This window comes from Thamnophis elegans, chromosome 10 (assembly GCF_009769535.1).
Source record: "Thamnophis elegans isolate rThaEle1 chromosome 10, rThaEle1.pri, whole genome shotgun sequence".
Taxonomy (NCBI): Eukaryota; Metazoa; Chordata; class Lepidosauria; order Squamata; family Colubridae; genus Thamnophis; species Thamnophis elegans.
The window spans coordinates 38478159-38492115 of NC_045550.1; the positions used below are offsets into that span (position 1 = coordinate 38478159).

At 40.1% G+C, this 13957-nt stretch overlaps 1 protein-coding gene across 1 annotated transcript in view; it reads right to left on the bottom strand.

The window, feature by feature from the left end:
• Positions 1-13957, bottom strand: part of CUL3 (cullin 3) — a 58610-nt gene that overhangs the window by 27734 nt on the left and 16919 nt on the right. The window contains exons 2-7 of the mRNA XM_032225029.1: positions 6912-7109; positions 5424-5537; positions 2796-2956; positions 1630-1744; positions 1067-1295; positions 650-795 (exon numbers count right to left, since the gene is read on the bottom strand). Coding sequence (XP_032080920.1) covers positions 650-795; positions 1067-1295; positions 1630-1744; positions 2796-2956; positions 5424-5537; positions 6912-7109 — 963 coding nt within the window. The remainder of the gene's footprint in view (positions 1-649; positions 796-1066; positions 1296-1629; positions 1745-2795; positions 2957-5423; positions 5538-6911; positions 7110-13957) is intronic.

Below are 13957 nucleotides of genomic sequence, written 5' to 3' on the forward strand. Positions count from 1 at the left end.
TCTCCTGTTTACAACAAAGTCCTTTCAGCAGTCCCAAGACATTCCACATCCATTTACACTCTGATTAAGGTGACTCAGATACAGAGAAACCCCAAGTGGCCCCAATGATTCTCAGAGCTAACAAGCAGATGACTGAAAGAATATAAATCCTTCCATTCCCCACCAGTCATTAGAACTGAAGAAATTTCTTGGATAAGAAGCAAAATGTTTTCAAAGAAAAAAATCAAGAAAGTCCACTTGCCTTTTGAAAAAAGCTCCTTTGGGACAAGCATGACCTGGATGATTGAGAATCTCCATTGGTATTTTGCTCTTGTAAATTGAAAGTTTATTCAAAATGCCTCCTTCAGATTAAAATTATAAGCCTTCTAGGATTTGAGAGAAAATAATTTTTCTGAGATATATGTTTAAAGTCATGAAAAATCTAGCTTACCTCATGAAAAAATGAGCTAATTTGAGAAGCCAATAAAATGTATTAATATGTAAATACATATTTAAATTTTAGGGGGAAAATGATTCTCAATAATTTCTCCTTCCTTACCTCTACTATGAAACATTGTTAAAGCAGTACTTGAATTATGTAAGTACACTTCTGCTAAAGGAAACATTTCCATCACAAGAAAAAAAATGAGTATTTAAAGGCTCTGATTACCTGAATATAGTCCACTGGGTTCTTTCCTTCACCTTCTTCAGATACAAGTGCTTTACCTTGTTCTCTCAAATAGGTACTCATACATTCGCACATTGTCTTTAAACCATTTGGGACACGACTAAATAATTTGTACATACACGCAAGATCTGCAGTAAATATATGCATACATTTTATATTATATAGTACTAATATATTTGTAACATTACACAGCAAATAATCCAAATATGATATTTCTGATATTTCATTAAAAGTTCCAATTTTCCAGGAGCAGGTTTTCTTGATCATAGCCCTCTCCATCTGAAATCAGCTTGCTTTGCTTCTTTTTTGTTATCATTTTGAAACCACCTGGAATGTCTCAATTAGCACCCACCCACATGGGACTTCACTATTGTTGCAGGTAGAACTGCACAGACTTACCTTCTGTTTTTCCATTTTTCAACATGTGAACTAGACCAGAATTTTCCATTTCCACTATGGTCTTCATATGCTTGGAAATAAGCTCCCTCTCAACAACTTTGACAATTGGCTCTTCAGTTGATTTATCAAGACAGTGCATCACACGTTCTATTTCTTCATTAATTCTAGCTTCTACTTTCTTTATATAAACTGAAGCACTATTTTCTGCTAAAAATTTCTGACTTTCCATCTATAATAAAATAAAGATAAATAGAACACTACATGAAACACTACGGAAAGTAAACCAAAACCCATTCAGTTGCACTTAGCAGTAATTGCTTAAGGGACTAAATGTTAACCCTTGTATCTGCTATGCATTAATATCCACCAATATCATCTAAGGCCAACGCTGAATGAACACAGGGTCATGTTCAGAGCAAAGGGAAAATCTGAAGCAAATCTATGTTAGGGACCAATAACAATTCAGACTGGTGTTTATTAATCTGGAATTAAATAACTGAAATTTGTAAATTTGAGGTGTTGGTGTTCTTATTCCCATTTGTAAATACTGAAAAGCATTGTACCTGAAAGAATTCTGCTGACATCTCCAGAAATGGAGCTTCAAAGTCTTCTTCATAGACTGATCTTCCTTCAAGGCCTAGAATCATTAACATCTGGCAAGCATTTCTTATTGCTCCTCTGTCAAAACAGTAGAATTTGCAGATTAGGTTAATTTTAGTGAAATTAATATTTGCTAACTATTCAATGTGTTTCCTGTAATATTTCCAAATCTATTCAATGTTTCACCCGAAAGTAAATGCTATCTGTACCACAGCTCTCAAGAAATGAAATAGCTAGAAGAAGTACTGAGAAAAGTCTTTCTTTATTATCACCCAAAGATATACAATCATTGGCAAAGCCAAAAAAGAAAGAAAGAAAAAGAAAAAAGAAACCAGTGTCAGTTTTTAGAAAATTGTTTACCCCAACATTTATTGGTGTGCATTTTGGAAATAACTTCATTTTATTCCTGAATAATATAGTGACAAGAAGTTTCTGGGTGCAATTCAAGGCAATGGTCTTCATCTTTACAGCCCTATATGACATCAGGCCAAGTTCCATGCAACATTGCTATCCCCAATGGTTTCTGCACATCCCACCAGATCTTGCAGAGTGGGCAAACTCTGAGCTCACTCAATGAAGCACTGTCACCTGGTACCCTGGAAGCATGCCCTCCTCTCTTTCATAGCAACTGCCTTATGGAACAGTCTCCTTTCAGGGATACCAATAGCCCTGACTTGTTGGCTTTTTGTAACTGGGTCTTAATTTAATGGAACAATGCAGTGAATTGTTTGAAAAGAGATTTCTATGGGGACCTCAAGTTGTTTCTTTTCAACAGATTGGTCATTACTTTATTCTTTTGCTGTCCAGAATTCCACTAGTTTGATATCCACATAAGATAAGGTACAGCTGTGATAGCCATATAAGATAAGGTACAGCAGTGATTATATGTTCAGCTACCTTGGTTGCGGTAGGTACTGTGAACTGTATAGATACTAAGTTGATCTCCCTCATAATAGATCAAAAAAACTAAAATGTGAGAGTTGAAAAATGTAAAATGAAATATGAGATTGAACAAAAAAACCCAATAAAACCTAATAGCAAAAAAGTGATTGAGAAGTAAAGCAAAAAAGCTCCAAACCATAGATTTATCCAAAATGATGTAAAATGTAATTTATTTGTGGAGACATACCTATCCACCACTTCTCCTTTCCGTTCCCTTGCAATCATGTCTAACAAAGTCTGTCGGAGATGATCTCTAATGCACCCGTACCGTACAACTTGATCTCGAAAAATTATTAATCCCAAATTGTAGACATTTTCCACATTGTTTTGTTGTACATACACACGGTCCTAAAAGCAAAATATATAAATGCAAAGCATCTATATAACATATATTATCTATAGTAGAATCATTTAAATCTGCCTCAGCATCTCTAAAATACGCTTTTATTCAGTTCATTACCAAAATATTGCATTCAATATTATCAAGATTACTATTACATTTATAAAAAATGTATACTGGCTAAGTATATTAATCATTATTGGATTGGACTCAAGCCTAGTCATACTTGGAATAGATCTACTGAAATAAAAGGGACTTAAATTACGAATGAGTTCAATGGTAACAAAACATATAATCTAGATTAAACTGGGCTCCAATCCATTGTTTACAATACATATAAATTTAACATATAATAAATTATGTTAACATATGTGTGGCGCGTGCATACACCTATTTCAAATTTTATATAATTTTAGTTATTTCAAATAGGATAGAGTTTACATGTGATTTCACATGTATGAAACTACAATATCTGATTAAAATGCAGTAAAAAGTGTAATATTGTTTCAGATGCTATGATTACAACTGCAAAAAGAGTGACTACTTGGAATATTTCAGAGTGACCATTTGAGTTTTTAGAGGAAGGCTAACATCTTTTTAAGTACTGTATGTAGTAAACAAAAGGAACTATATACCATCACTATTAAATAATGCCACAACCTACTTATATTCACATTTAATAGCCTAATTAGAACATAAAAATAGTAAGATAGTTTAAATAAATTGGTGTTCAACAGTTTCAAAATGATGAATAAATTAACCTGGATAGTGCATGTTTGCCTATTAATCAGATAAATGATAAATTTATTTATTTATTCCAAGCTTATATAGGATGGTGATAATATTAGCTGTTAAGGTTGTGCAATGATCTGAATTTGGGAAAATAAATGTCCTAGTGCAGGGGTCGGCAAACTTAAACACTCAAAGAGCCATTTGGACCCGTTTCCCACCGAAAAGGTCCTAACCGGAAGCCCCCTGTTCAATTCTGGAGCTGACCAGAAGTTCAGTTCCCCCACCATAGTCTCTTCCTAGTGCAGCGTACTTTTTCCACTACCTGTCATAACTGAAAGTCCTATCAATTGTGGAGACAACTGGAAAACCTTCCCCTTGCCATAGAGTCTTTTCCTGGTGCATTGTGCTTCTCCCCCCCCCCCCCCCGAAGCTCCTCTCAAAATTGTGGCGCTGACCGGTGTCGGAGCCACAGCAGAGGGAGGAAAGAGCCACATGCGGCTCCAGAGCCGCAGTTTGCTGACCCCCGTCCTAGTGTTTCTAGAAAATGTATGAATGTAAAGATAATTATCTAGCAGAATATTCTTGGGTCAAGGGCATCTTTTTCTTAGAATCAGAACAAGGTGCAGCTTCTTTCAAAATATTAACAAGTGCAATGGGGCTGTTCCCATATACTCCAAATTACTATTTAGTTACCAAATCTGCATTTCTGCCAAGCCTTATTAGTTGTAATTCCAACCTCAATAAAGGAAAAAGAAATACTTCCTTGTATTTCACTAATTGGAACTACTAATGCAATACAAATGTGGAAAGTTTCTCCAATATATTCAAACCTTCCAGGCTAGGAATAATAAAACCTTAACACTAAATACATAAAACAGGCTTAGCAAAACTTGTTTTTGCAATCCTTAAAGTAGTATTCTTTTAAATGAAAACAAAAAAGGAGGACAAGGCATAACCCAGGATGATTAAAACTGAACAGATATGATTTTTCATTATTATATGCTGCCTTTAGGGTTGGCATCAGGGTAGATAAAAATCAATGCTTTTTTAAAAAAATTAAAAAATTGAATTTTTAAAATTTAAATTGGATTTTTTTGATTTTTATCAAATTTATTTTAATAAAATGTTTTTGGAATAAAAATCTATCTAAAGATAGTTTTCTATTTAAGATACATTAATAATTTGGTTTATTCAGCATGAAACGGAGCTTAGTTATGAAGCATGAGGCTATATAATCTGCAATATTCTGAAGTGGTATAGGATTTCCTGCCTAGGCAGGGGGTTGGACTAGAAGACCTCCAAGGTCCCTCCCAACTCTATTATTCTATTTCTATTTCAATATTGGGACTGTCGGTAAGTCAACAGCAAGTCAGAGGAGATGACAGTTGCGCTTTAAAAATTATTATTCAAATCGAGTTGATTTAAATGAAGCCTTTTTACTAGTGATCAGCTAGTAAATCATGATCATGATTTAAATCAAATCTACTCTGGTTGGCATGTACAAAAATAGATTAAAAATATAAATTCAGAAAACAAAACTATATGTAATAATGAGGAAGAATATAAAAGCATGTGCCAAATAATGTATTTTTAAAGCCAGATAAAATATAGAAGCAAAGGTTTTTTTCCTCTGTGTATTAGTTAATTATGTCAGTTTGAATCAATCTTTCCAACAGTATGGAGTAAAAAAAATTTGCATTTTAATTGATCATTTTTGTAACCAGAATTTCAGATTTTACTTACCATATACATCAGAATATCTCTAATCATCACCATTGCTGTCTGGTGATCATTCCATGCTTGGTTTAATGTTTGGAGAAAATTGTTATTTAATGAGTTTAATACATCTTCTCGCACCTGCAACAAAATATTTAATTAAATAAATTGTTTATTATAGATCAGAGATGGGCATTATTTAGAATGAATGAGGTGAAACACTGATTTTTGGGAAGTGGGACTTAAGGGGCAAAATATAGGGAACACTGAATTCTTTAAGTAGTTGCATAGAGAAAGCAAATTAATAGCATCCCCTTTATTTTCTGAAGCAGGCCAATGCTAATGACTTGAAGGACTCTGTTTCCGACAAATAGACAAATGAAGTTTGAAACTACTATAGGACTCCATCAGACATTTCATTTTTCCTATTACTGTCCCTCTGAATATGAACAGATGAAGTAAAATTTCAAAATTCCCTGAGATGTGATTACTTTGTGAGAATACCATGTGCCAATCATTTGAAAAGGATTGGTAACTTTTCATTACAGTTTGGAAGGATTTATATTCTTTGCAGCCATCTGGTCATTAGTATTCTGAGAGTCATTGGGATCAATTGGGAGTTTATCTGTATCGTCACCTGAATAAGAGTGTAACAGGTGTGGAACCTTCTTGAGATGGCTGAAAGGGCAGGTTGCAGTCCCAAGGAGGTTCCACACCCGTTTACACTACGATTCAGGTGACTCAGAGGATATAAATAAACTCCCAAATGGCCCCAATGACTCCCAGAGAACTAACAAGCAGATGACTGTAAAGAATATAAATCCTTCCATTCCCACATGTCAGTTAGAATTGAAGAAACTTCTTGGATAACAAGTGAAATGTTTTCAAAGAAAACAACCCCAAGAAAGTCCAGTTGCCTTTTGGAAAAAGCACTTTGGGGATGATCATGACTTAGATTATTTAGAATCTCCATAGACACACTACTATTTTTCTCTTTCATCAGCTACAATCACCAATCTTCTTTCATTCTATAAATCACCAATAGGACAACCCACTGGAAGTATAAACATGCTGAAGCCAGCATCTCATCCCAAGGCCCTAATGTCCCACTGCATTGTATTGTGCCCCAAAAGCAATCTTTGTTGTATTTTAAGATATTAAAGGGGTAAAACAGGCAACTTAAATTCTGCAGAAATTTAAATATGCACAGAGGCTCTTTAAAAAACCTAAACCTTATAAACTGGACCTTTTTTTGCATTTTATGGAGCCTAAATTATCAATTTTATCCTTTACATTTTCTTCAAAGCCAAATAAAAAAATCAACAAAAAGCCAGATCCCAAAATTTGAGTTCCTTAATCCAGCAACATTACACTGTCATAAGTCATGTTCTGCATTCTCCAGGCAGCCAAAAAATGTACCAAAGCCAAAGTATACCCGTCTCCATTCTAAAGGCAGCGAAATGTTCAAAGGTGTAACTTTCTATGTTTTAGTACATTATTATTGCATTCAGATACCTTATTTATAAGATGCTCTGTAACCACTTCTCGTAATCCAGTGTATAATTTTTCTCCATGTTTATGTAATACCATAGTATATGCATTTCTGTACAGTTCTTCAAAACTGAGACCACTGTTGTTCTTACGCTGAATTTCCTGGATTGCATTTTTCAAGAGATCCCAAATGCTGTTAACATATTTTTCATCCATGGTCATCTGTATGTGGGCATAAAAAAGTACAGTTAAGAGTTTATTGGTGACAGGTTTTCAAAACATATTTCCTTTAAAACAGATTAAGGACCAAATTTACCTAAAAGGTAGATGCTACTGTATTTAAGAGGATCCCCCCAAAGAAAGATAGAAGAGGTGTGTCTGTGTGTGTGTGTGTGTGTGTGTGTGTGTGTGTGTGTGTGTGTAGATAAATAGACAAAATTCCTATAATACTACTCAGCTTCCCTATCTCTTCAATCATGATTCTCAAAACCACTGAACCCAATCTTACAATGTATGCTGCTTTCTTGCATGAGCATATGTAAGTATACAAGAAACAGCACAATCAGGACAAAATTTTAACATACTATTATATAAAATTGTCCATAAAGTTACCCATCTCATTTTCATATCCAGACATTCCATTCTCTCAACATATAGCTATGCGTTCTATAGATAAAAAATATTGCAGAAATATGGATTCAGCTAGCACAAAATAGAAATATCTTGTGTGTCATAAATTCCAATGAAAAATCATCCTAGAAATAAAATGGCAAACGTCCACATATGTAGAAAATTATGTAGTATATTCAGTGGTGGGATTCAAATAATTTACAACCGGTTCTCTGCATTAGGCTAGAAACAACACTAGAATGTTTCTTTCCTGCCTTTCTTACAGGATTAGCCCTGTAAAGTGGGGAAAAAAACCAAAATAAGATTTCTTCCAACAACTAGTTCTCCAAACCGCTTAGAAAATTAACAACTAGTTCTCCCGAATAGGTGCAAACTAGCTGAATCCCACCACTATGTATATTCATGAAAGCCCTGGGAATCAAGCTTAACTTGGAGGAGATTTTATATTTTTAACTGGGAAGAATGGGGACAAGTATTGGCAACAGAGGAATGGTGTGAGTAAAGGGGATCTAAAGGCCATCTGCTGGAAAAGTAGTGGGTTTTCTTGTACAGTTGGTTGATCACTATGAGACCTGCCAATCCACCCCCCTCCCCATCTATTTCCCTGTCTCTGTCTTTTTGGCTGTTTTGCCCTCTGCAGTTCCTCACTTTTTCTAACTGACCTTCACCGACTTCTTTCTCCTGCTGATGAGGTGAGCTGCTGGCATGGTATCTCCCTGAGATCTTGGAAAGGTCACACAGAGCCAATAGCTGCCTCATGAAGGAGGGGGGGGGGTCTTGTCAAGAGCAGAAAGAAGATGGCAGCAAAGGTCAGCTGTGGGTAGCAGAGGGCAGGGTGACAGGAAAGGAGGATTATAAGCTGACATAAACAGCAGAGATGGCAGGGGAGACAGGCGGATGGCGTAGCTGAAGAGGTGAGCAAAGCAGGGCAGAGGTGTCAGGTCCTCACCTAACAATGTTGGAGTAATGACCACAACGGGGACTACTGCTAGTAGAGTGGCAGAACTGCTGTCACTAAGTGGTCAGGTTATGTGATGTCTCTGGGCATCACTAGCAACTGCTTTGCACAGTGATGGATATTCCAGTCCCAAGTCAGATTCACTTAAAAACCATGTTACTAACTTAACAACTACAGTGATTCACTTAACTGAGGCAAAAAAAGTCATAAAATGGGGCAAAATTCACTTAACCACTGTCATGCTTAGCAACAGAATTTTGGAGTTCCATTATGGTTATAAGTCAAGGAATATCTGTATACTGTATATCTGTGTGTCTGTGTGTGTGTGTTTTCGTAGGTTTTCACGGGTGTAGGTATGCTGGTCTTGTTATATTCTGGTTTTTCCCCATGTAAAAATCTTACATGGGAAAAGACCCAAATACAACAGACCAGCATATTTATATATATTTATATTTATTTATTTGCTTCTTCTACAAGCACACAATCTCTTCACTTCAGGTTCTCTGTAACTGAGATTAACCAAAGAATATCTGTACATTTCCCTTAGTTCAATTTCAATCGAAACAGGAACAGGAAAGTCTGGTTCCTGACATTAAAACAGAAGATGATCTAATCAACTTTTGAACGGGTTGAAAACCTGTTCTGAAACTGGCAAATAGTTCCAATTGAACTGACAGGGAATTTAGCAATAGCACAAAGAAAGAAACAAAAGAGCTATTTTTAAAAGGGGGGGGGCTGGTGTTTATTCACATTAATGGGAGATGCAATCACACAAACCATGCTACAGAATCAATGCTGAATAAATTGTTGTTAAGGATGTATTCTTTTTAGATTTACTATTCAAATAGGTTTACACTTCAAGACAAATTATAAAGACAAATAAAAATTCTGTGCTGAATACAGAAACTCACAGCAGCACACTCTGCTGGCACTGAAAAGCTATTGGAATGACTTCCTAAAAATTCAGGAAAGACAATGTAGCTGTTTTAATTATTTGAATGGTACTAGATATATATTTAATGCAGTGCTGGGTTGTTAACGGGTTTACTACTGGTTCGCTCGTGCTTGCACGCTTGCGCAATGCTTCTGCGCATGCACAAAAACATCTGGGCGGAGCCTCCCGCCACCACCACTACCAGTTCGGCTGAACTGGGCTGAAACGGGAGCAACCCAACTCTGATTTAATGTCTACATCAGTCAAGAAAGAGCAGGCTGTCAATGGTTAAAGTCAACAAGCACACTCTCTTTCACTAGTTCTTCAATGCCAAGTTGATAGCAACTTCACAGTCTATTTTCTTAAGACATGGAACATAATGCTGCAATCCTGATTTAAAGATAATTCAAAATCATGTTGAACTTGTCCAACTCAACTAATTGTCTATATTAAATCTCAAACATTGAGTATTTCAGCAAAATCAATATAATAGAAAGATGGGGAAAGTTTGTTTTAATTCAAGCTGAATTTTTGGGACTATTTGCTTCTTATTTAAAATTTTTCTTCAGGAATTTTGTAAAATGTATTTTACAAAACTAATAATGTTTTAAATGGACAAATGCAACAGATAGCAGATGAAGATGAAGATGAAATAGACCATAATATGGTGTATGGAAAGCAGAAGAGCAAATAACTTCCCCAGACGTTCCGCCTCTGCCATCAACGACTTGGAGCGGGTGCTGCCTTGGCGGTTTACATGCGCCTTGGCGGCCACATTGTCTGAGAGCAACATTACATGGTGACTTTGGACTGTCACCTGGAAATGTAGAAGAGCTGGCCTTGCCGCTTTTAGCTCCAGCCAGTTTATCCTGTGCTTGAGATCGTTGACGGACCACCTGCCTTGTGTGATCTGATTGCTGAAATGGGCCCCCCATCCAAATAGGCTGGTGTCTGTCGTGATGGTGAGGCGATCCGGTTTGCGGAAGAGACTGCTCTTGATCAGCGCTGGGGAAGGCCACCACTGGACATTGAGTAGAACTGGAATCAGCGTGGGGGAGTTTCTTTCCTTGGCCCTTGGGTGGGGCAAAAGACACCACTGCAGTTGTCTCAAGTGCAATCTCACCCACAACACTATTGACAGGCAAGAAATCATTTTGCCGAGGAGCGTCGACAACGGAACAATGGGCGCTGACTGGGAAGTCTGCAGCTGGAGCACCAGTTCCTGATGCTGGAGATTTGCTCCTGGAACAAGGTGACCTGACAGCTGACGATGTCTATTATCGCGCCGAGATGTTGCAACCTGGTGGTGGGAGTGAGGTGGCTCTTGTCTAGGTTGATGGAGAAGTTGTGATCTTGCAGAACCCTCATCATCAACCAGAGGTCCCTGACTGCTTGTTGGGGGGATGACGATTGAATGAGGATGTCGTCTAAGTACGCCTGAAGTCGAATTGGGCGTGATCTCAGGGACGCAACTACCACTGCCAGAATTTTCGTAAATGTCCTGGGGGTCGATAACAGGCTGAACGGCAGAGCCCTGTACTGATAGTGCTTGCCTGCGTAATAAAACCTCAAAAACTTGTGATGGGCCTTTCGAATTGGGATGTGGAGGTACGCCTCCCGGAGATCTATTGAAGTTAGCAAATCTTCCAGTCTGATGCAACCCAAAATTGACTGGAGGGATTGCATCTTGAAGCGTTTGTATGCCAGATGGTCATTCAGCTTCTTTAGATCCAATATCTCCTTCCATTCTCCTGAGTTCTTTGGGACCAGGAACAGGATGGAGTAGAAACCTGACCCTTCGTGTCCTGCTGGCACTAATTCTATGGCATGTATTTCCCGAAGGTGCCAAATCTCCTGCTCCATTAGGGACCTCTTGGCAAGGGAGGAGGGAGTGGGACAGCAGATGAAGTGGTGGGGAGGAAGGGAGATGAACTCCAGGGTCAGACCTAGTCGGATGGTTTGGAGCATCCACTGGTCCGACGTGGTCTGCTCCCATCTCGCCTGGAATAGCTGCATGTGGCCTCCGATGGGAGCCATCCTCTGGGCATCACTTGTAGCGACGGAATGGCCTAGAGCCGGAACCCCCACGGTATGGTCGCTTGGAGAAGGATTGGTTGCGGCCCCTGTCACGAAATGACTGACGGTCCTGGGACTGATCAGGCCCTGAGCATATGGACGGTTGAACTGTCCAGCACTGATGGAGGCCTTAGAGGGATGAAAGATCTGCTTCCTAAAGAATCCAGAGCCTTTGCGCTCCGCCTTTTGGGAAACGGAGGCCATGACTTTCTTCTTATCTTTGTTCTCAATGAGAACGGGTCCAAGGCCTCACCAAAGAGTTTTGTCTCCATAAAGGGAGCTGAGGTCAATTTCCATTTGGACCTCATATCTGCGTTCCAGTGACGTAACCACAATAGTCTGTGTATGGTCATATTGGAAGCTAAGGCCCTTGATGCAAATTTGGCGGAGTTAAGAGTGGCATCGGCTGTGTATTTGGCCGCCACCATAAGTTTGTTGAGTTCCTGTCTCATGTTAGTGTCACTAACAGGGAACATGGTGGCAAGGCGGCGGAGCCACAGAAGGGACGCCCTAGACATAAAGGAAGCTGAGGTGGCTGTTTTAATGGCCCAAGCCACTGCCTGATGTGTCTTATGGCATGCTTTTTCTGACATCTTGTCCTCCGCTTTCAGACGTTCTAGAAGGTCGGGTGGTAGGACAGAAGAGGAGGTAAGAGCCTGCACCAGTGGATCTACCTGAGGCAGTTTTAGAATGTCCTCCAAGGCAGTGTCCACTGTGTATAATTTCTGTCGCTATTGCTAGGTGTGGCCAGGATGCCAGGCTGGGCCCATTCGCGCTGTACCACATTCAGAAATAATTTTGGGACTGGAACTATTTCCTGAGCAGCCACGGGCTCGTCAAAGAGACCCTCTTCGTACTCGACAGTTTCAGAAGTGGCTTGCTTGGGTACAGAAGCCCCTAAGCGGGTAGCCGTCTTAGCCTTCTTAGTAATAGTCTTGAAGGCAGTTTGGTTAAATAAACCAGTAAATGCAGGTTTATCAGGGACCGCCCCCTCATCCCCAGAGAATTCCTGCTCAGGCAGGACATCCTCATCTACGGCAGAATCTTCGCTATCCAGCGAAGAGTGCGGGGAAGACGCCCTATGGGTGGTATCCCGTGACTGGGTATTGGAGGAGCTAGACTTGCACTCCCTCTTGGACTTTTGCTTGAGCCGTTCTGCAATGCCCTGGGAAATGGCCTTAGTTATCACCGCCTGCATTTCTGCAGACAAGGCCGGGCCTTGATCCTCTACTGGGCGAGCCCTTTTAGCAGCCTGAGGTAAGGGCAACTGAGGAGCAAGGGGCAATACTGGTGGGAGATCTTCCTCTGTCTCAAGTGAACACTGAAATAGATCAGCATTATCTGCCAATGAAGGCCTGGAGGATCCTGCAGAGGCTATGGAAACATCAGAGGAAAATTGTTGTTCCTCATCCTCACTGTCTGCAATGGATTGTGGCAATAAAGGATGGCTCCTGGGCCTTTTCGAACTGCTTCTCTAGCGCCTTTTGGCGCCTAATGGCCACCTTGTCTGGGGCACTAGCCTGTTTCCTCCACCCCCCCCAGCCTGATGGTATCTGCTAAGGGCCTCAGAGGCTGCCTCACTGGCCTGTCTAACGACCCCCTTACTCGTTGAGGGAACTGAATGGTCTGCCTCGTCGGGGGTTCTTTCTGCCATGGCAGGAGCTGTGGAGGATCCTTGACTAGGCAGATGCGCTGCACTCACCACCTGGAGACCAAGGCTGCACAGTTCAGAGGAAGGAGCTTGATGCCAATTCACGAGACGTGAGCTCAACTGCTCCCAGTGCTTCCCAGGTGGCGAAGCAGAAGTATGGTCTGGGGTGGTCAAAACTGCTGCTGGCGCTCCGGGGGGCAAGCCTTGTTAGTGGAAAAGGTAACGCACTGGATTGCTGGACAGAGAGACCCCCAAACTCTCTGCCAAGTAGGAACAGTCGGGTAGCAACAGGAGAAGTGGCAAATTGTCTCCAACTCTGACTGACATGCTGCAACAAGTGGCCACAAAATGGCTGCTGTGCCGAAATGGCGGGAAACCTCTGCAGTTAAAATGGTCGCCGCCTTTAAATTTGGCTAGAAAATGGCCACCGCAGCCACAAAGCTGATCAGAAGACTTCCGAGCACGCCTCCGATGCAATGGGCAAGAACACAAGCAGCCGGGCCCTAACCCACTGCTGCTGCGCCCCAAAGACACCAAACCCGAGGGAGGCGTCAGCACTCTGACACCCGCCCCTCGTCGTCCTAGCCACCTGACAGCTGCGCGCGCACGAGCGAAGCCCAGGACATGTTGGCTTGTAGATCGATGTAGCTGACAGAGAAAGACTTTCCAAAAACGCTCACCGACCTGATTATTGTAATGGACCTGATTATTGTAATGAAAATGGAAAAGAGCTAGTTGAAGAGTCCAATTAATGTTATTAATGGGAACAACATTGAAACACGTCCATGGGCTTTAGACTGAATTGAAAATCTGAGATGCCG